The sequence below is a fragment of the Scleropages formosus genome, chromosome 4 (genome assembly GCF_900964775.1).
Source record: "Scleropages formosus chromosome 4, fSclFor1.1, whole genome shotgun sequence".
NCBI classification, from domain to species: domain Eukaryota; kingdom Metazoa; phylum Chordata; class Actinopteri; order Osteoglossiformes; family Osteoglossidae; genus Scleropages; species Scleropages formosus.
This window is the reverse complement of record NC_041809.1, coordinates 25,669,914-25,690,832: the sequence shown is the minus strand read 5'-3', so window position 1 is coordinate 25,690,832 and position 20,919 is coordinate 25,669,914. Positions and strand designations below refer to the sequence as shown.

At 45.5% G+C, this 20,919-nt stretch overlaps 2 protein-coding genes across 3 annotated transcripts; both read left to right on the top strand.

The window, feature by feature from the left end:
* The first annotated feature begins 1,875 nt into the window (after nt 1–1,875).
* timm10b (translocase of inner mitochondrial membrane 10 homolog B (yeast)) lies at nt 1,876–3,620 on the top strand. The gene is made up of 3 exons (XM_018730590.1): nt 1,876–2,107; nt 2,185–2,280; nt 3,135–3,620. Exons 1-3 carry the CDS (start codon nt 2,078–2,080, stop codon nt 3,579–3,581), a joined length of 573 nt encoding a protein of 190 aa, XP_018586106.1. The 5' UTR covers nt 1,876–2,077; the 3' UTR covers nt 3,582–3,620.
* A 2,217-nt stretch (nt 3,621–5,837) lies between these two features.
* ilk (integrin-linked kinase) lies at nt 5,838–20,734 on the top strand. 2 transcript variants are annotated; one of them, XM_018730725.2, is made up of 13 exons: nt 5,838–5,983; nt 7,996–8,263; nt 15,806–15,971; nt 16,185–16,280; nt 16,461–16,557; nt 16,884–16,967; nt 17,248–17,333; nt 17,432–17,541; nt 17,656–17,783; nt 18,081–18,202; nt 18,591–18,690; nt 18,914–19,044; nt 19,362–20,734. In XM_018730725.2, the coding sequence occupies exons 2-13, from the start codon at nt 8,175–8,177 to the stop codon at nt 19,509–19,511; spliced, it is 1,359 nt and encodes a 452-aa protein (XP_018586241.1). In that variant the 5' UTR covers nt 5,838–5,983; nt 7,996–8,174; the 3' UTR covers nt 19,512–20,734. The 2 variants fall into 2 exon arrangements, with proteins under 2 accessions (XP_018586241.1, XP_018586242.1); XM_018730726.2 differs by lacking the exon at nt 5,838–5,983 and adding an exon at nt 6,015–6,333.
* Nucleotides 20,735–20,919: the final 185 nt, after the last annotated feature.

The following is a 20,919-nucleotide window of genomic DNA, read 5'->3' as shown; positions in this document are numbered from 1 at the left end:
CTGATCTTGTTAGAAATAGAAACTTTACATTCCAATATACTGTAAATGTGCAGTTTACAGAGTCTGTGTATACACTGCAGTAACTAAAGGAATTCACTTGGTTGGACACATATGAACACATCCAGACAAAAAATGTGTCACCTTTGGCAATTATGAAGAGAATCAAAACCAATTTGATAGGAAGGTTTCTGGTGTAACTTAGATTTGAAATGGACTCAAGAGTTATATTTCTATATACAAATATGCAGTATTTAATTATAAAAAATAAAAATATGAACAATGTGTCTTTAATACACTTGGTCCTCAGGTTACAAATGGGCAACTGGACACTTTCAAAGATTTAAAAAAAAAAAAATTTATTCCGAAAGATTGGTTTTTTCTAAAGAAATATCATATATTTCGTTAACTGCATGTCCAGCACAGGATGGCAGTGGTCCAGAGCCTATCTCAGAAGCATAGAGCATGACACTGGTACATCTTGATCAGGGCGCCAGTATGTTTTTTTTTTTCATTTAGCTCTATGTAAGGTTTTACACAGAAGCCAACCAGCAAATAATTCATAGGATGACTTTATAATTAACCTCTCATTTATCACACACACACACACACACACACACTGTCTGAAACCACTTGTCCCAAGAGGGGTCGCGGCAAGCCGGAGCACAACCCGGCAACACAGGGCACAAAGCTGGATGGGGAGGGGACACACCCAGGATGGGACGCCAGTCCATCGCAAGTCACCCCAAGCAGGACTTGAACTCCAGACCCACCAGAGAGCAGGCACAGGCCAAACCCGCTGCACCACCACACCCCCTCTCATTTGACACTTGGGGCAAAATTGACCTTGGGACTTGCAAACTAAACCAGTCACAAACACCCCTCTAGTCCCAGCTGAGTTTCTAAGCTGAGAAGGCAGCGTACCTTTATACATGTGTGGCACTCCGTTCCTGCCGGTGCGGGATGGACAGTTTTTAATTCACAAATATAAAACAAACAGTACAACAAGCACAAAAAATGCACCATGAACCATGAAACAGAAGCGTTGGGCAACATCTACAACCACCCTAATACAAGCTCCGCAGTGGGAACGCTGCAGTCCTCCGACTGTCCAGGTGAACAGCACTACCGCACGTGATCCTCTTCAGTCAGGAGGTGGACATGGTTACTGTCCTGCGTCATGCCACAATGTGTTACTGCGATGACTGGCATACTAATACATGAGTACTCCTGGATGTCAAGAGCATCGTCTCAGGCTTCAAATGTAGTACAGGGTATCATTTTTGCCTGCGGCTTAAGGCATCGTGCTCAGCGTTGTGGTCTCAAGCCTCTCAGGACCAGCGTACAAAGCGCAAGGCTGAAGTTGAGGTTGAGACAGAACTGTCTCCGTCGAAACTCTCGAGGCCACAGTCTGCGTTTCCTGTCAGACACACAGAGCACAAAAACAAAGTACAAAGGGACGGTGGACTGCGGGACGCAGACACCTCAACACTTTTCGCACTAAGAAATTCACGCGACGCAAGAGGCTCTTGGGATGGCTTTATATGTGTGAAAAGATGGGCAAGAATAACTGCATCCAGAAGAGGCAGAAAGTGAGCAGGTGAACATCATCATGCAGTAACAATGTGCATCTCAGAGAATGTCTTTAGCCGTTTAATGTTTTAACTTCTGAAGCATTTTAGAACATAATGTTTGTCTTGTGTTGTTAAAGAGGCCTTTTATTATCATAACTAGGAATATCTATACACAGTCTTGGTGGTCGTTGACGCTAATAGCGTAACTCTGAACGCCTGCGCAAAAGATAAACGACTTTTTTACGCGCTTAGGACTTAAACCACAAAGTACATCTCGTGCGTCTGTAGTGACGTCACCAGAAGAGGGCGTGGCTACAGGAGAAACATGGCTGCGCCCGTGTGAAAGTCATGTTGTATTCTACTCTCCTGTAAAACCTTTAAAAACCCGTCATTTCACAATATTTACGTATTTTGTGCATCGTGCAAAAATATACTTAATGTGCTTGTACTTATTTAAATTGTTTTTTTTCGAATGTGTTGCCAGTAACTTGCCGTAACCTGAAAAAATGGATCATGATCAACAACAACTGAGAAATGTAAGTGTCCCTGACTGTCAGACTCAGAAACTTTGAATTTTCCGGCTTCTTTAATGATTTGTTGTTTCTTGGTGCAGTTGCGGGATTTCCTCCTGGTTTACAATCGTATGACAGAGATCTGCTTCCAGAGATGCACCAGCAATATGAATTACAGGAATCTCACCATGGATGAAGTGAGTGATACTCACACTGTATGTACATTTTTCACTCAAGGTTCGCAGCAGCTTGTGAGGTTTTGATAGGTCCAAAACATTACAGTAATACTAAGGTATTGACAAGTATTAGGATGTATTAAACTTCACCATTCTGAGACATGCCTATCCCTGTTACCCGTACATCACGTATCACATATACACGTTCATATCAGTGAAAGTGTTACTGTAGACCGTGTTACAAATCATGCACTCACAAAAAAAGTGATTGGATCTACATCTGTGTCCTACTGAGTAGTTACGTGTGACAGATTAAATTTAATGAAGCAGTTTATGGGTTTGTTGCATAATATTAAAATGAAGAATGACGTAGGATTTAGATGTGAATGTGGTGAGGATGAACGATATCAAAGATGAGGAATATGAATATTCTTGATGCATGATTTCAAAACTTTTTGCTTCTTTGGTATAAGTAATAAAAATGACAATCATGTTGTCTTCACTGATACATTGCATTTACTTCCACCAGCTATTTAATGGAAACAGTTTAAGTGTTTGAGCTCTCATGTGCAACAGCCCCTCTAGATCTTTGGTTCTGCAGATGCCAAGCCCATGATATCTCAGCTTGCTTCTATCCCATGCATCCTGGGTAATTCTGAGATACCTGTGGATTTCTGCATGCTGTCCTTCAGAGAAGGGCCTCTCCAGAGTTAGCACATGGCATATATTTACTGAAGCAGTTCAGGTTATTTAACCGATTCAAAAAACGTATTGATCATTTTCTTAGCGTACACTTTGATCAGAAGTGCTGTTTCATAACCTCTTCTTCTCTTGGGGACCCTGCAGACATGTTTGGCTTCTGTCTTATCTTCCAGGAGAAATGTGTGGATAGCTGTGCAGGCAAACTAATCCGCTCCAACCACCGCTTGATGGGAACGTACGTGCAGCTCATGCCACGGATCGTACAGAAGCGGATGGAGGAGATGGAAAGCAAAGCGGCGGAAGCAGCTAAGCCTGGACTGGCCCCCGACTCACAGCAACCTACAGCAGGCACCGGAGGTGGCCCAGAGGCTCCGCCAGTAGCTGCAGCAGAGTCCTCAGCATGGGGTCTAGCATCAGCAGCAACACATCCATCAACTGCAACAGAGATGGCACCAGTGATGTCAAACATGAAGAAGACCCTGCCGTCGCTAGTAGAAGACCCTGCCTCTGTGCAGCCTCAGGCAATCCCACCCATTCCACCCAGTAGCAGTGGAACCCTGCCAGCTGCAGCATCAGAACCTTCCATTTATGTTGGACAGCAACCCAGACCAACATCTTGATTAAAATAAATAAATATACTGTACGACATAGTAAAATAATAAATGGGTGTGTCATTTTTTTATTTGGCTATATATTCAACATTTAAATAACTGCCAGACCTGTTCCCGGTGCATGTTGGACTCCGCCAGGGCTGCCCTTTGTCACCGATTCTGTTCATTATTTTTATGGACAGAATTTCTAGGCGCAGTCAGGGAACGGAGGGTGTCTGTTTTGGTGGCCGCGAGATCTCGTCTCTGCTTTTTGCGGACGATGTGGTCCTGTTGGCTTCATCAAGTCAAGACTTGCAGCGTGCACTGGGGAGGTTTGCAGCCGAGTGCGAAGCGGCGGGGATGAGAATCAGCACCTCCAAATCCGAGGCCATGGTTCTCAGTCGGAAAAAGGTGGATTGCTCCCTCCGGGTTAGGGGGGAGTTGCTCCCTCAAGTGGAGGAGTTTAAGTATCTTGGGGTCTTGTTCACGAGTGAGGGAAAAATGGAGCGGCAGGTCGACAGACGGATCGGTGCGGCGTCCGCAGTAATGCGGTCATTATACCGGCCTGTTGTGGTGAAGAGGGAGCTGAGTCGTAAGGCGAAGCTCTCAATTTACCGGTCAATCTACGTTCCTACCCTCACCTATGGTCATGAACTCTGGATCATGACCGAAAGAACGAGATCGCGGATACAAGCGGCAGAAATGAGTTTCCTCCGCAGAGTGGCTGGGCGCACCCTTAGGGATAGGGTGAGGAGCTCAGTCACCCGGGAGGAGCTCGGAGTAGAGCCGCTGCTCCTCCGCATCGAGAGGAGCCAGTTGAGGTGGCTCGGGCATCTGTTCCGGATGCCTCCTGGACGCCTCCCTGGGGAGGTGCTCCGGGCTTGTCCCACTGGGAGGAGGCCTCGGGGCAGACCCAGGACACGTTGGAGAGACTATGTCTCCCGGCTGGCCTGGGAACGCCTTGGGGTTCCCCCAGAGGAACTGGAGGAGGTGTGCGGGGAGAGGGAGGTCTGGAGTACTCTGCTCGGACTGCTGCCCCCGCGACCCGGCCCCGGATAAAAGCGGAGGAAGATGGATGGATGGATGGATGGATAAATAACTGCCATTTTACACATCAGATGTACATATACTGAAAATTGTATTTGACAATACATACATAAGTTGTGGAAACAGGGATGACAGTCATTTTGAAATAATGACTTTTCTAATACTTAGGTATTTCCAATATGTTTTTTACGTTGTACCGAAATACAATACTGTGTGTTACTTTGTTACAAAGAAGGTTGGAGAAAAGGGGAGTTAAATACACAGAAAAGATTTTTGGAGAGGCCTGTTTTGGACTTCAGTAGGGTCCAGCCAGCTGATCAGTGTCTTACTATCCAGAGCCTGTCAATCAAAATTCAGTCAAAGCTTTTTAATGAGAATGATAGTTCTTCGAAATACAGTTTTTTAAATTAAGATTTTTGTATTGTTAATAGGTGGCTTAATAAAGATTAACATAGAACTTGATTATCTGCTCTTCCTCTCATACCCACCATATAAATTTAAAACAGACTTCTACAATTCATCAGATCTATGATTACAGTCAAGCACAGGAAAATAAATATTTAATCGCCTAAATTCTAACAGAACTAATCTATACTTAATGTGCGGTTGTTCACGTCACATTAAATATCGCCCGGCTGTTGGGTTGTACGCATGCCATGTATTTCCAATCTCTGGCTCTTCCTTTGGAAAATCATTTTTTTATGTAGGCCCTGCCATGGAGTGGCGTCCCATCCAGGGTGTGCCCCCCACCCCACTTTCTGCGGGATAGGCTCCGGCTCACCGCGCCCCCGCGCAGGACAAAGCCGTTATTGAAATTGGTCGCTTGCTTGGTTGGTTGGTGCTTTTTATGTAGTTACATTTTCTGTTTTTACTGTGAAATTATTTTCTTCGTCTTCAGCAGCTGTGGGACACCATGCCTGGAGTCTCCAGACGGCGGGTTATTTACAGCGCTGGACTATAGCCAAATATGAATAGTTCAGTGCACAATAGGATCATATTTCATTTCTAACTGTATTGTATATCAGTATGATAAGCGCTGAAGGATCAACTCTGGCGTCGTTGCGGATCGTACTAAGTTTTTTGCCCCGTGTTACGTGTTATTTCAAGTGTTTGTGGACTGTGTGAAATTATAAATCCTAAATATGTGCCCCCGGGGTTGGAATTCTGCCGTGGGGAGGGGTTGGAAGTCGCACAGACAGCCGACTGACGTAGGGGGCGCTGCGACTGAGTTTTCACAGGGAGGGAAGGATAAGGAGTCCACGTTCGTCCCTTTCACGTCAGGGGAGAATTCTTCTGAAGAACCGAGGGTGTGGACACGCGCCCGGAACGCACGTCTCACGCGCTCTCCTTCCTTATTTCATCTGCCCGCCGACTGCAATCGGCAGGTGAGCGACGCCGCAACTGCGATCCGCTGCGCTGCATTAACGGCCCGCTGTCTATTCTGTTCCTCGGCGGACGTTTCCAGTGGGCGACGCGCGCGCTTTTCACCGCCGCCGGCTGCCCGCGCGCTGGACGGCGGCGCGAGTCGAGACGCGCGGAGTTGACAGAAGAAGCGACGCGATCTAAACGGCGAAGCGGGACTCCTGCTCAATAGATGAACTCTACTTCATCTATTGGGATTCAGTTAATAATTGCCCGCCTCACATACCCGAATAATTACAGTAAAACTTTTCAGTATCAATCATCTGCAGCCAGGAAAAAGGCGAGTTTTTAATTGCACAACTTCGTCTGAAAGGTAGGAAAATGAGCTAGGCGGGAAGTTAGTCGCGGTTCTTTTTACTACTCATATACTACTGTTGTTGTTAGTTGTTTATTTTCTTACCCTGGCCTCAGTCTGACGTTTCGGAAGGTCCGCATGCGGTTTGACAACAATAAGATGTTAAGAAAAGAGTCCAGTCGCAGTGAATGTGAGACAGACAGGGTTTGGAAAAGCGGAGTTCTTTGTGTGACAGCGCCATTAAGTCGTACCGTCCCGCAGAACGGCGCTAATGTGGAGCGAAAAGTCGTAATAGCGGGGGCGGTGTGGACGGTACAGTCACAGTGAGTGTGCTGACAGATGGGTACCCCCGGCTGCGAGTGTGTGTGTGTGTTACTGAAGGACTGCAAAGGTTCAGCTGTTTTAATTAAATGTGCACGTTTCCTAGTGTTTCAATCTGTCCCGTTGGTTTGCAGGGGTTGTCCCTCGTACTAAGCGGAGTAATACATGTGAATGTTTCTTAATATGGCAACTTCATGCGTGCATTTTTCACATCTGGGTGGTTTGGTTCTTAATCATAATGCGATTTTTGCCCTGAACAATTTGGACGTTCTGTTTCTGAAACACCGGGCCTTACGAGGAACAGTCAGTACTGGAAGCCTGTTCATAACTTGATTTGTTTGTAAATCCAACCTCTGTGTTACAATCTCTCACACACACACACACACACACACACACACACACACACATTTGCAGAACCGCTTGTCCCATGCGGGGAACCAGAGCCTACCCGGTAACGCAGGGCGTAAGGCCGGAGGGGGAGGGGACACACCCAGGACGGGACGCCAGTCCGTCGAAAGGCACCCCAAACGGGACTCGAACCCCAGACCCACTAGAGAGCAGGACCCGGCCCAACCCACTGCGCCACCGCGCCCCCCGTTGTGTTACAATCAGTAAAAGCTAAATGATACAAATGTTCCCTGATTTATTCGTGGGCTAGGTTTTGGAAAAACCTGAAATGAAGATGTAATGAATGAAAACTTTGCCGTAAAACTTTATTCCATTTTCAGTAACCCCTCGCCCTATGCAGGCTGGCTGTGTTCCATAACCTATCATGGAAACATAAGGTGTGAGACAGAGAGCATCATGGACAGGACACCAGAATATTTCTGTCTTCAAAAAGGCATAACTCAAACATTTGTAACGCAAGATCTCTGTAGTTTTACGTATTTGCTTACTTGTACTGCATAGCATTTCACAAATAATTTATGTTTGTATGATGAACACAGTAATTACCACAGTTGTTTTCAGGGACTGAATTCTTCATCCTGGGTGGGTGTATAAGAACATGAGACCCACTCACAGTAGGGTGTTTGTTGGGTGCTGGTCTTGCACAGGCTTTACACGTTCTGGCCCCAACTGCTCCTAATTGTGCTTGCTGGCATAGCAAAACCTACCTGTCAGGACAACGTTTCCTTCCCTCTGTGCAGATCTGTGTTGGCAATACACTGTGTGCTGGGGAATGTTCTGGTGCTTGTTCCTGCCTGTAGTGGAGCTTTCAGTCTGCTAAGAGTTGCGGTTGAGAATTAGCAAAGGGTTACTTGCAGTCAAAGAGGTCTGTTCTGTAATGGTGATCCTGTTTGATTCCACCTCAAGAGCAACCCTGACTGGTCCTGTTCGTCCTCTTGTCTTTCTCTACAGGACTGTGGTGAGCGCAAGAGATTGCTGCCTGGCCAGCATCAGAAGTGGACTCCGTGGACACACGCCTCTCCCTTCCTCCTTGCCCGCAGGAGGACGAATGTCCTACAGAGTCCCTACCAAGTTTCATAGTTGCCTCTTAGGTTATAGCAGAAGAATAAAGTGAATAACTGAGAGCTGTTATGGATGACATCTTCACCCAGTGCCGCGAAGGCAATGCAGTGGCCGTTCGCCTGTGGCTGGACAACACTGAGAATGACCTCAACCAGGGGTGAGTGGGACACAGTTGGAACTACATATATCGACATCAGGGCACAAATCATGAAGGAAAAGAGGTTTCAAACCATTTGTAGGCTGCTGATACAGTCGGCGGTGAGCTGTGCTGTCACGTCAAAAAACCTGGAGATGATTTTGAAATGGCAAATTTCTGCCGATCGCTAGCCAAGTAATACAGGAGAGAGGAAAAAACTGACTTTTCTGGTCATCAGAGACAAGAAAGAGATGATCTAGATGGACTTCTGTAGATGGTATTCTACAGAAGTTCACACAAGAAAATTGTGTAGTCAACTCTAAGGACTATGTAATAGTTTCTATTTTAACATCTGAAAACAGCCCTCACTTGTTTAGTGACACCACTCCCCATGTGCATTAAATGGTACTAAAATACATGTGGAAAAGCAATGAGAGATGAACGTCTTTTTTTTTTTTTTTTTTTTTTTTTTTTTTGCTCGAAGTTGAATCGGAGATGCACAATGCATGCTGGCATTGAAGTAAGCAGACGGTGGTCTTCCTGCAGTGAAAGTTTCTGGAAAACAGACAGTGTCATTGACTGGGACCAGTTATCCATACAGGCATAGGTCAGGCTGCATTTGTTTGTGAGGTACGCGTCTTTGTGGTTATCGCTCATGGAAATGCATCTACCGCTGCACTCTACCAATTGCAGGTTTCCAGCAGCATGATTGGTCCCAGCACGATTCAGTTCGGCACATTTGGCTGGAACTGCCAGACTGTAGCCAGACACACGAATAGACTGATGTCAGTGAGAAGAAGCCCAGATTTAGTCCTGTGGGATGGGTAAAAAAAAAAGTTGAGCTCTTCAGCCAGCTGGAGCTATGACCTCATGTGCAGGGCCTGTGCAATCCTCCCGAACGATCCTTTCCGCTGCCTCCTGCCAGGCCGCTGCAGCTAATAGGGTGCAGGCGGAGAGCCTTTGGAAAAAGCTGGATTCTACCCACCCACCCACCCACCCACCCCCCTTTTCTTTGACAAGAGACAGTATGTGCCTCATGTGGATTACTCTTATTTAAGGCAGCTGATGTGCTTTCAGACATGAGTAAGAATGACAATGGTACGTGTGTATGCTGCTGGACCCTGGGCCTGTTTTCTGATGGCCCGTGGGGAAGACAGAACCCATGGTCTTTGGACCTGTAAACATGTGCATGAAAAACTGCAGTTGTGCTCATCAAACTCATTTCGATTTAAGTAGGAAGGTGAAAACCATCTACAAAGAGAGGGAATTGTTTCATTATGTCTGACATGTTCTCTTCAGGCCTCACCATTCTCTGTAGCAACTGCAGCAGTAGAAATGAGTAGCGTGAGGATTTTGAGAACCTGTGCTATGGCAGCTGTAATAGTAATGACAGTTGCACCTGGAGAGGTGCCCATTTGGGTTACAACAATTCGACGCCACCAGGAGTTTCATGTAATACCCCTGCTTCCGCGTATGAGGCATTTTTGTATTCATGGCTTCCAAATTTCAATTTCATGCACATCCAGCTGAGCAATGCGAGACCAGAACCACCATGCCGTCGTCTTTGCAGTTATAGTCTGGCGCTGTATCAGGTTCTCAACCTCCATTACCCTTGTTTGCTGCTTTCTCCTGTTTTGATGTCTAACCATAATGCTGGGGCATTTGGACTATCCAAACAATTTCAACTTGCTTAGTGAGTGCAAATTCATTTGCATTGTCTTCACTGATTTCGTTTGTTTTTACTGCTCTGTTTCATTTTTTGCAACAGTTGAGGATAAATGTTAAACTTACATTGAGAGCTGAACGAGGGTAGGCACACAGTAATGCAGTACTATAGAGTAATTAATGAAGGGAAACTGCCTTGTTATTTTGTGTTATGATAACTAGAACGTTACCTATTGAAGTAATTGTCTTTTTAATCGCATTTTGGTGATATTTTAGCATAAATGGGTGTCACTTTTGGGGCTCAGGAATATACAAAACTTTTAACCATTGAAACTCATTGCAGTTACTTTGATTTATGGAAATTCACCTTACAAGGGGTTTAGGGAGCAAATTACTTTTGTAAGGTATTGGAGGACTTGCTTTTATTTATTTATTTAGCTAGCTGTCAGCTTAATGGGTGAATAGACAGGACTTCAAAAGATAGCAGGAATTCTGAGGACAGGGAGCAGACCTGAAGCTCGCCGTGCGGCTCAGGAGCCACGGGAGAAAATGAGCAATCTTTTCGTGTTTGTTTAGGACACACACAGAGTGGGCAGGTAGAAGCAGAGCAGAGGTTATGTTCTGGACAATAGGGAGAGATGAGGGTCTTGAGATAACAAGGAGACAAAACCATGTTGGGATGAGCCATTTATGTCTTCATGCAGTAAACCAGCACATTTTCTTTTCATTAGCCAGAAACATGTGACAGGGCTGAACTCATGTACTGTGCTGAGATATTCCCTCATCGTGCGGGGCTACGTTGTGCTTGTTGGAGGTACACAAACAAACTGAATAGTGGTTTTGGGCTTGGGACTGCTGCTGGGTGTTTGTCATGTGCTCTCATGAGCAATACATGGTACAGGTGGACTCCACAGTAAGCAGAACTCTCCAGACAGCACACGTGGACTCGCTATGAATCTTGCTTCTCCTCTAAGTGTGTGGGCTGCCTCTCGGAGCTGCATGTGCTGCAGACAGCCCGTGTTGATGCAGGAGAAAGACATGAGCGAGTCCGCTGTGTCGATGAGTGTTGCCCTGGATGGAAAAGGGTGAACGCAGTGCTGCCACAGCCTCGGTTCCGGAACTGTCCTGTCCAACTTGTTTGTTTGCTTTCTCCTCTCAGTGCTCGATCTGGATTTCCCTTATCGCAGCAGATGTGTATTAGAATGTAAAAAAAAATTACTCCTCCCACTGGGAAGACCCTGACCGCCCATCAGCGACTCTTGTGTTTTTTTTTCTTTTTTTTAAGTCTCTAAAAGTAGTCTTAGTGAACTATGTATGTTCATTACCTACAAGAATGGATGTTGGAGTCTAAATTTCATGTGGTTATGGTTGTACTTATTATTATGGTAATTGTTCAAGGCTGTATTGCTCCTGTCCATGTGTTCCTTCTACTGTGTGAGTTTATACTCGTATGTTTGGGTGTGTGCATGTATCACCCATTAGTGGATTGCCTTAGCCTCTGTGACCGAGGGCCTGTCAGTGGGCTCCAAGAAGCACAGCTAATAGCAGGAGTGAATTTGGGGAATCAAAAGGCCCTTATTGTTGGGCTCCCTGTCCCAGCAGCCCCTCCAGCCACAGGGGGTGACATGTGCATGTATACAGACTTGTTTCATAAGGTACACTAGTGAATGTAACGGAGCTGTCATCTTGTCATTCTGGAAAACAGGCCTCACTGTGACGGAAGGCTCACCTGTTTTGCGGTACCCAGCCTCACCTGTGTGCACTGTGACCGATGGGTACACAGGGGCGCGCGTGTGTGTGCATCAATGTCAGTCTGCTCATATGGTCATGGCTGCACTGTAGCACAGCATGAAATATCCTTAAATGGATCTGCGGATGCACTGCCTGCATCACGCTCCGATCTGATGTATGATCAAGAGTGGAAGTAGCTGCAGGGTTGGCCGGGGCTGGTGTGTTTATGTGAAGGGAAGGAGGCTGAGACTGCACAGAAGAGGAAAAATGGCTTGTAATCTTCCCTCCCCCTTTCTAGTCCTTCCCCTGGCCCACCCCCTTCTGGTCAGTGGCTCTGTCTTCCGTCAGACTTCCTCTTGGCGATTGAGCCGTTTGATAGCAAATTGACACGGAAGACATGCTTTTATTTTTTGCGTTTAAATGCACAGCACTTGGCAAATTCGGCATTCTTCTGCGTTCTTCTATACCCGCCTCTACAGGAAAGGTGACTTGGGAACCGGGTCTCCTGAGGAGCCTACTTCGCTCAGAATGGGGGAAAGTATATACACCCATCCCTCACTTATATGGATGCTCATTATGCAGATTTTCATCTTTTGTGGACAAAATTCATCAGTACACATATTTCCCTTTGACAGCTTTAATGGACAAATTGGTCTACTGAGCAGATGTGGAAGTACAAGGCAATAAGTGGCACATAGAGTGAGGACGTGTGTGTGTGTGTGTGTGTGTGTGTGTGTGTGCGCACATGCCCATGCCCATGCCCATGCCCCTCGGCACTAGTACCACTCTTCCCAGTCGTTTGCTCTGACCCCTGTGCCCCCTGTGTTCCTCTGCTCCAGTCACCGCCGCTCTTCCTTCCTTCCTCTACATAACTGCCTTTCCTGCTCGGGTACTAACTTAAGATATTTTGGTAATATTTGCTGATAGTGTACTTTGTTTTTAATCATCATTTTTACATTCCCTGAAAGTGAGATAAGATGTAAGTCTGCCAGGGCTGAAAGCTAAAATAAGAAAGGAAGTTTATGTCATGAAGCATCCAATTTGGAGTTCACCGAAACAAAGTATGTCACTAATTAAATAGTTTCCAAGTTTTCTGTTTTATTTACATTTATTTATTTAGCGAATGCTTTTCTCCAAAGCAACTTCCAATGAACCCTATCTAGTGTTATCAGCCCACACACCTTATTCACCAAGGTCATTTACACTGCTAGATACACTACTTACAATGCGTCACTCATCCATACATCAGTGGAACACACTCTCTCTGTCACTCACACACTATGGGTGAACCTGAACAGCATGTCTTTGGAGTGTGGGAGGAAACCCACGCAGACACGGGGAGAACGTGCAAACTCCACACAGACTGAGCGGGAATCAAACCCACGTTCTCTCACGCCACCCTGGCGCTGTGAGACGGCAAAGCTACTTGTGCCACTGTACCGCCATTTTAGGTGACAAATTTTGTATGACTAGAAACTATTTATAATTTTCCCCTTTAAAGTGAATGGAAATGGTGTTTTCACCTCTGCTTTTGAGGAACACACTGTCAGAACAAAGGGTGATGTGTTTATATATTTACAGTTATTCATTTAGCTGATGCTTTTCTCCAAAGCAACTTAGTGTTACGCTACCTACAGTTATTTATCCATTTATACAACTGGCTAATTTTTACCGGAGCAATTTGGGGAAAGTACCTTGCTTAAGGGTACTACACCAGTAGATGAGGTTTGAACCAGCAATCTTCTGATCCAAAGGCAGCAGCTGTAACTATTACACTGCCAACTGGCCCATATGGGGAAGAAAAAAAAAAAAAAAAAAAAAATTCTACATAGCTCTGGGGAACTAAAGTTTCCACAGTGACTTCCTTTCCTGCTGTTTACGATATCTTGTTTACGTAAGCAGCACAGAAGAGAAAGCCAGGCGTGGAGGGTTTAAGCCAAGGGACAAAGACCCTCAGGCACCTTGTAGCCCAGGGGGCTGCTCTACTGAATACATGGCAACAAACTAGTGTTTGCTGTAGTGTTGGACAGGTGTACAGTGGTGTTCACCTGAGTTGTCCATCAGTGCGGCGACCCACCACACTGGATTTAGTGCGCTACAGTGTTACCAGTACCTTGTCACACAGTGCTTTACAGCAGGGAGAAAAAAATGCCAATAATGGAAAAACAGTATTTTTGTCCTCACTACAGGAAATGTGGTCTAGTTATATTTAACAAAAAAAAAAGAAAAGAAAAAACAGAAGTATCAAGAGCAGAAAGCAGCAGTTCTGCTAATTACACTAATCACTTAATGAGCAGCGACTTGTGTGTGAGAAGCAGCAATGGATGTAGGATTCAGTGTGTGGGACATCAGCAACAGTAGGAGTGACGGTAGAAGAGTCAGTGACACTCTGGAGCTCAAACAGCGCCAGCGGTACTGGTGACTGTAGCCACGTATGCAGCAGCGCTGTTGGCCAGACCCCTTTTGGCAGGGAGGAAACCGAGACAAGAATTATAAATAATGTGTAGTGTGTGTGTGTGTGTGTGTGTGTGTGTGTGTGTGTGTGTGTGTGTATGTGTATGTGTGTCCGTCAGGGGAACGTTGGTGGGAGGAGCTCCTTGTTTGGTGGCACCTTGCACTGTTTATATTTAACCTCCACAGACAAGAGCTGAACAGGGCACTAATAGGGGAGTGGGGGGGTTGCCAGGCAAGGCGATGATAGATAGAAAGGGAAAGGTGTTGAGAAAAGTGACAGGAGACCCTGAGCTTTGGCTTAGCTGCTTGACCACAGCGAGTGCCTCACTTTTTTTTAATACATGCACACACAGAAATGCGTATTGGTGTTGGCCGTCAGAAACAGAGACTATGCTCACAGGAAATGGTTGAACGAAGGGTGAGAGACTGAATGCCCTGAGTGGCCCAGCAGTGGGCTCTGAAGGAACCAGACTTCAAAAGCCACCAACACGTCTGTCCGTGTGGTTTTGGGCTAGTGTGACAGCTGATGGCATAGCAGCTGCTGGAGCGGTGTCCCTCATCACCAGCTTTCCCAATGGTGCCGCCTCCAAGAGGGCCTCAAACGTTGGAAGGACAATCCCATCTAGTCCCTTCCCAAGCTTGGTCACTCTGATATACCTTGATTACACAGGCTCTTGTTGTCTGATCCACCTGGGAAAAAAAATAGAGGAATGGAGGCCCACAGCCCAAAGCTGCTGCACATGTTCAGTTCTAGAAGGACTTTGGGAAAGACAGCAAGGAGCTCGTGGTAGGATACCATTTTGTGATAACATCACATGCGGCATCACACGCATGACTTCCCTGCTTTGACTCTGAAGTCGAAGGAGGTGGGCAGAGAGAATAGAGGGGAGAGACTTGGAATGGAAGGAATCATGTTTCCTTTCAACACACAGCAGGTGGCAGAGTGGTTATAGTCACTGCCTGGGTTCAAATCCCCTCTCCTGCTGTACTACCCTGGATTGAGGTACTTACCCTAAAGTGCTTTTATAGAAATTACTTGACTGCATAAATGGCAAAATAATTATAAGACATAGGAGAAAGGCATCAGTTAAATTTAAAAATGAACTATGGGTTCAACCCATACTGAAAAGCAGGCTAATTTGGAGAAGCCCAAAAGTTTCATGAATGGCTTTGGAGAGAAGAGTCTGGGAAGTATGCTGTTTGTTTTCTTGTTTGAATATTGTTTATTTCTTTTTGTCATTGCTGCTCATTGTTTTTGTTCACTGGCAACATGATTTTTTTTTTTTCTATGTTCAGCACTAGTAAAATCCACTTGAGTTGGGAACTAGGGGGAGGGTGGAGGCCAGGAGGATGCCGATGACATGAGCAGCTGTGGAATTGCCCTGCTGGGCTGTGGAATCATCCAGGAAGTGTGTCCAGCCCATATAAGGCCTGTTTAAACGCTAGGCAGGCATTTCTTCATCCCCCTCCCCCAGCTCTCTGCCTGTTGTCTTTCTAGGAAATGTATGCAGCTGGCTTGTGCAAAAACAAACGCCTCCAGAAACTAATTTGCTAGTTTAAGTGCATTCCCTGCAAAAGCAGGCATGTGGAAATGGGAAGAAAAATGCTGCTTATTTTAGCCTGTGGGCCGTGGTCAGAGTGTTGTCCTGAAAGTTGGACTGGCAGATTATCCACGTCTGCAGTCTGCACGGCTCACTCTGTTTCCACCCCCAGGGACGACCATGGCTTCAGTCCCTTACACTGGGCGTGTCGCGAGGGCCGCTCGGGTGTTGTGGACATGCTCATCATGAGGGGTGCGCGCATCAATGTGATGAACCGTGGCGATGACACACCGCTGCATCTGGCAGCCAGCCATGGGCACCGTGACATTGTGGCCAAGGTAAGTATTTCCAAGACGCACCTGATACACACCTTGCACACATTTGCCCACCGACCCCACGTGCCACAGTACTGTGGGTCAGGTGGACACGTACTTGATGTATCTGATACACATATCAATGCGCTCATGGTGGTCTCTATGGAATATCACTTTACTCAGTATGCTGCTAAACACACTCCTCATCAGCTTTGTGTGCCATTTCCTGTCTGCCAGTTGATCCAGTGCAAGGCGGACACCAATGCAGCCAATGAGCATGGGAACACGCCACTGCACTACGCCTGCTTCTGGGGCCAGGACCCTGTGGCTGAGGTCAGTGCGCCCTCCTGTGATTAGTCTGAGTTACTGCAACCAAAGACAGGATGAGCTCTTTCCTAAAGTCACAGGAGTCAAGCATTTTAAAACTGTTGCTTGAATAAGATAAAATCTTCCTGAAAGTAAACTGAGTTCTAGATGTAATGACCGAGTCTTGAATTCCCTGTCCCTCACCAGGACCTGGTTAATAGTGGAGCCCAGGTGAGCAGTTGCAATAAGTATGGTGAGACTCCTCTGGACAAGGCCAAGCCACACCTGCAGGACCTCTTGAAAGGTACATTATTATGAAACACACATGTCATCTTTCTTTACTGTGATTGCTTTCTGTCTGACCTGTGTGTGCATTTTCTCTCTGGGGTCACAGTAAGGTCCAGTATTTGACAGGTTCCATACCCATTGATGTAACCACTGCTTCACAAGGGTGTATTACCTTCCCATTTGTGTGCTCAATCTAGCACTTGGTTCCCTTTCTAGCCTCTGTCTGTCTTCCTTGACTCTTTTACTGCTATAAACCTCTTTACAGGACACTGCAACTTGGTTTAGAAGGTCATGTTTAACATCTGCTGCTGTCTCTCTAACATGGCAATGTGTTTTCTGTAGAGCGGGCTGAGAAACTGGGACAGAGCCTCACTAAGGTTCCCTATAAAGATGCCTTTTGGAAGGGCACCACTCGAACCCGGCCTCGTGAGTCTTATCCGTCTGCTCATGGTTGAGACATGATGGTGTAACAGTCAGTGAGCACAAGGTGCCGTTGCATCTCTGTAGATATGCAGATCCTCCGGCAAAGGCTCCTGCAGCCACACTTATGAATTGTGAGTCAGAGGTGTCTTCAGCTGTTGTTTGGGCAACTATTGACACTGACTGGAAACTAATTGGTTGATAATCATAGATGCCAGCATAAAAAACCTCAGTGTACTGCTCATCCATGATAACTGATTGCGTGTGTGTGCGTGCATGCCTACAGGTAATGGCACTCTGAACAAGCACGCTGGCATCGATTTCAAACAACTGTCGCTCATGACCAAGATTAACGAGAATCACTCTGGAGAGGCAAGTCCATCCGTGTCCTCTCCCCAAGTCTGATCTCATGTTCGCTCTTTAGTTGCTTTATGGTGTTGATTACACACATTTCTCCATCCCCCCTTCAGCTGTGGCAAGGACGCTGGCAGGGGAATGATATCGTGGTGAAGGTGCTACATGTTCGGGACTGGACCACCAGGAAGAGCCGGGACTTCAATGAAGAGTATCCCAAGCTCAGGTAGGCACCTGCAGCTGCCTTGATACACCTGTGGAGCAATGCAAACATTACCTTTCCTTCCTGTGCTCCAACCCATCTGTGTCCAGCCTTTTCCTTGTATCCCCCTCCCCTCAGGATTTTCTCACACCCTAATGTGTTGCCCGTGCTGGGGGCATGCCAATCACCCCCTGCCCCCCATCCCATCATCATCACCCACTGGATGCCCTATGGCTCACTCTACAATGTTCTCCATGAGGGCACCAGTGAGTACCACTTGGTTCTTCATTTTCTTCATTGTCTCTGTCGTCACTTGACTAAGAAGCTAGCCGTTATGTTCTCGGTTCTGAATCTAAAAATACAGATGAATATTAGTCATGTCGACTGGCCAATAGCAGAAGTAAAAGCAGCCTAACATCACTGTGTGTCTGCTTTTGAAAAGCAACTTGTAAATGTAGTTTACAAAGAGGACAAGAATATGTCGTACATACTGTATACAGTATATACATACGTATTTATAATTTGGGGCTAATAATGGACCCTGTGGATCTTCTCAATTACAGACTTTGTGGTGGACCAGATGCAGGCTGTGAAGTTTGCTCTTGACATTGCCTGCGGTATGGCCTTCCTTCACACATTAGAGCCCATGATTCCACGTCACTATCTCAACAGCAGGAGTGTCATGGTGAGAAACTCTACCTAGTTTTAATCATTCTGCTCCGCCACAGGGTGACCACATTCATATGCAGCTCACCGTGTGGCAAGAGCTTGTCTCCTGTGTTCACGGTGTTTCAGAGTTTTGTGACTGAATTGTGGGGTGTTCACTCCTGGTGGGCCATCTCAGGTATCTTATTCAGTCTTCCTTGATTGTGTAGCTTGCAAAACAAAGCTCACTTCCACATGGGGCAGTTTCACTGCCCTTTGAAAACTTCCTTACAGAAATTCTAGGGGACTTTTGGAAACTTTTTTTGTAATGTGTCTCAGAAACCAACTGTGGCATTGAGTACTCTGAGCACCGCAGGTCAGAACCTCCGGTTTGACCACAGCTGTCATTGATTGGTTGTGCTCGACAGATTGATGAGGATATGACAGCCAGGATCAGCATGGCAGACGTGAAGTTCTCCTTCCAGTGTCCCGGCAGGATGTATTCTCCAGCATGGGTGGCACCCGAAGGTGAGCCATAACCACCGCCCTTCCCAAAGTTCTTCAACCAGTTATTTTTGAGAAAAGAATTTCACTCCATCTTTACATTGAGGAAAAATGTGCTTTTTGCATGTCTCACTCTGTGTTCTTTGACTTCTGGGTGATTCTCTCATTTTCCCCCCCTTTGCCTGCTGCTGTCCTATCTTTCTGCAACTTTTTCCTTCTGTTCACCTTCCTCTTACCCCTCCCCCAGCCCTGCAGAAGAAGCCGGAGGACATAAACCGACGATCAGCAGACATGTGGAGCTTTGCTGTGCTCGTGTGGGAGCTAGTGACTCGGGAGGTGCCCTTTGCTGATCTTTCCAACATGGAGATTGGTATGAAGGTCAGTATGGACAATGGCAGAAGCACGCATGTTCCCAGCCTGTGCAGTGTCTGTGGTGTCAGTTATTATTTTATGGTAATGTTGTTTGCTGTGTGCCTGTATCTGCATGGGTATATCCATAGGTAAATTTCCTTACTGCTCATCTCTGTGTAAGCAGCACTGAAGTATTGAGAGTGATTGCATAATATCTGTAGTGGTCTATTGAGCACCTAACTCCTTTTTCATGCAATTCTTGCAGTTTTAAGTTTCAAGTAAACACAAAAATCTTTAAAGCAATAGAAGAGTAGAAACCCAATCAACTTTTTGACCTTCCCTAGGTGGCTCTGGAGGGTCTCCGCCCCACCATCCCACCTGGCATCTCGCCTCATATCTGTAAGCTAATGAAGATATGCATGAACGAGGACCCAGCTAAAAGGCCCAAGTTTGACATGATCGTACCTATCCTGGAGAAGATGCAGGACAAATGAAAACGCCCAAGTCCGGTGGTCCCTCCACCAGTACTGCCTTAAATACACCACATGTCTGGGATGCCACTGCTGCTGTCAGCTTCACATTCAGCAGCAGTTATATTTGCCACTGATTAATATTAATGTATTGTTGTTAGCTATATTTAATCACATGTTTGACTTAAATAGCATCATGTTCTTTGTGTACATTTATCTCAACGTGTCTTTACTTTGGAACTTTATTTAAATCATGGATGTGGACACTTTCAGCACCGGCCCCACATGAGAAGCTAAGACAGTGCCACTAGGGTGTCTTCCATAGCCTTAGTCTGATTACTGAAATTATTTATTTGCTAGGCAGACGCTAATCTGGAGATCATCTATTTCATTGGTTAAAACAATATCCTTCATATAACTAGGGATATTAATAATGCAGTTAAGTACAACAGCCCCCACTTTGGCAATTACTTAATTTCTGATGGGATGCAAATGGTTAATGTTGGCTCGCTGCACTAAAGATGTGAGTGCAAAGGTGTAACTACAGCAAAAAGAAATTCTGCATCTTTGTTATAGTTGTAGATGGTATACAAAACACTATTATCAGCAAATGTGCTTGATGTGGTAGTGAGCCATCACACATTCACCCTCCTCACTTTTGTTTGTTCCTCTTGGTGTTTTGGTGTAGGAAGCTGTTTCGTAAGAGTTTCTGTTTCCTTATATTCTGCAGGATATGGGGAAACCTATTCATGTCTGTTGCAGAGAGCAATGACTCCCTTGGCACTGTTCTTGACCTTTTTTGTTTTTTTGTTTTTTTTTCTTTTTTTGGGGGGGGACGTCTGTATGACAAGAGTCTCGTGTACCTAATTTTGTGTCACCATTTGTAAAACCATCTTTCTGTTCTTGTTTGAGATGTTGTTTTAAAATGTTAATACAAGATGAATATTTTTATTACATTTATCAGCATAGGGACTCTTCCCAAAATAAGGGAAAGGGTATTTTTAGGGGAAAAGTTTTACAAAATGCTCTTGAATGCTTTTTATTAGTAAAAGGCTCTAATGCTTCTCTGCATCCTTTACATAAATAATTTCAACTTGTTCTCTTTTATTAGGTTTATTTTTAACTTCTTTCATCAGCTTGTTTATGCTGAATCACTTGCAAAATAAAGAAAAGCAGGCCTTATACTGATGTATGTAATTTATAAAGATAAGTATTAAAAATAAGATATCAGTGGTTTTTCTTGCAAAAGCTGTTGTCGACTTTGCTCTGTACCATGGAAAGCTAAAGGGTCTGTGCCCAGACCCTTGAAGGAAGGGTCCTATCTCTGCTGAATATCTTGTATGATTGTTATTTTAGAGAGGCCAGTAAATTCTTCTACTAGTAGAGATGATCCTTTGGATGAGTTTCAGACTTGTGATGACTGACTACTCTC

What these genes read in the sequence shown, in the direction of transcription:
- ilk (XM_018730725.2), top strand. Translation starts at nt 8,175, where the DNA reads ATGGATGACATCTTCACCCAGTGCCGCGAAGGCAATGCAGTGGCCGTT. An exon ending in GAAGAGTATCCCAAGCTCAG is followed by an intron (nt 17,542 to 17,655) that starts GTAGGCACCTGC and finishes CCCTCCCCTCAG; the next exon opens with GATTTTCTCACACCCTAATG. An exon ending in TCAACAGCAGGAGTGTCATG is followed by an intron (nt 18,203 to 18,590) that starts GTGAGAAACTCT and finishes TGTGCTCGACAG; the next exon opens with ATTGATGAGGATATGACAGC.
- timm10b (XM_018730590.1), top strand. Translation starts at nt 2,078, where the DNA reads ATGGATCATGATCAACAACAACTGAGAAAT. An exon ending in ATCAACAACAACTGAGAAAT is followed by an intron (nt 2,108 to 2,184) that starts GTAAGTGTCCCT and finishes TTCTTGGTGCAG; the next exon opens with TTGCGGGATTTCCTCCTGGT. An exon ending in GGAATCTCACCATGGATGAA is followed by an intron (nt 2,281 to 3,134) that starts GTGAGTGATACT and finishes CTTATCTTCCAG; the next exon opens with GAGAAATGTGTGGATAGCTG.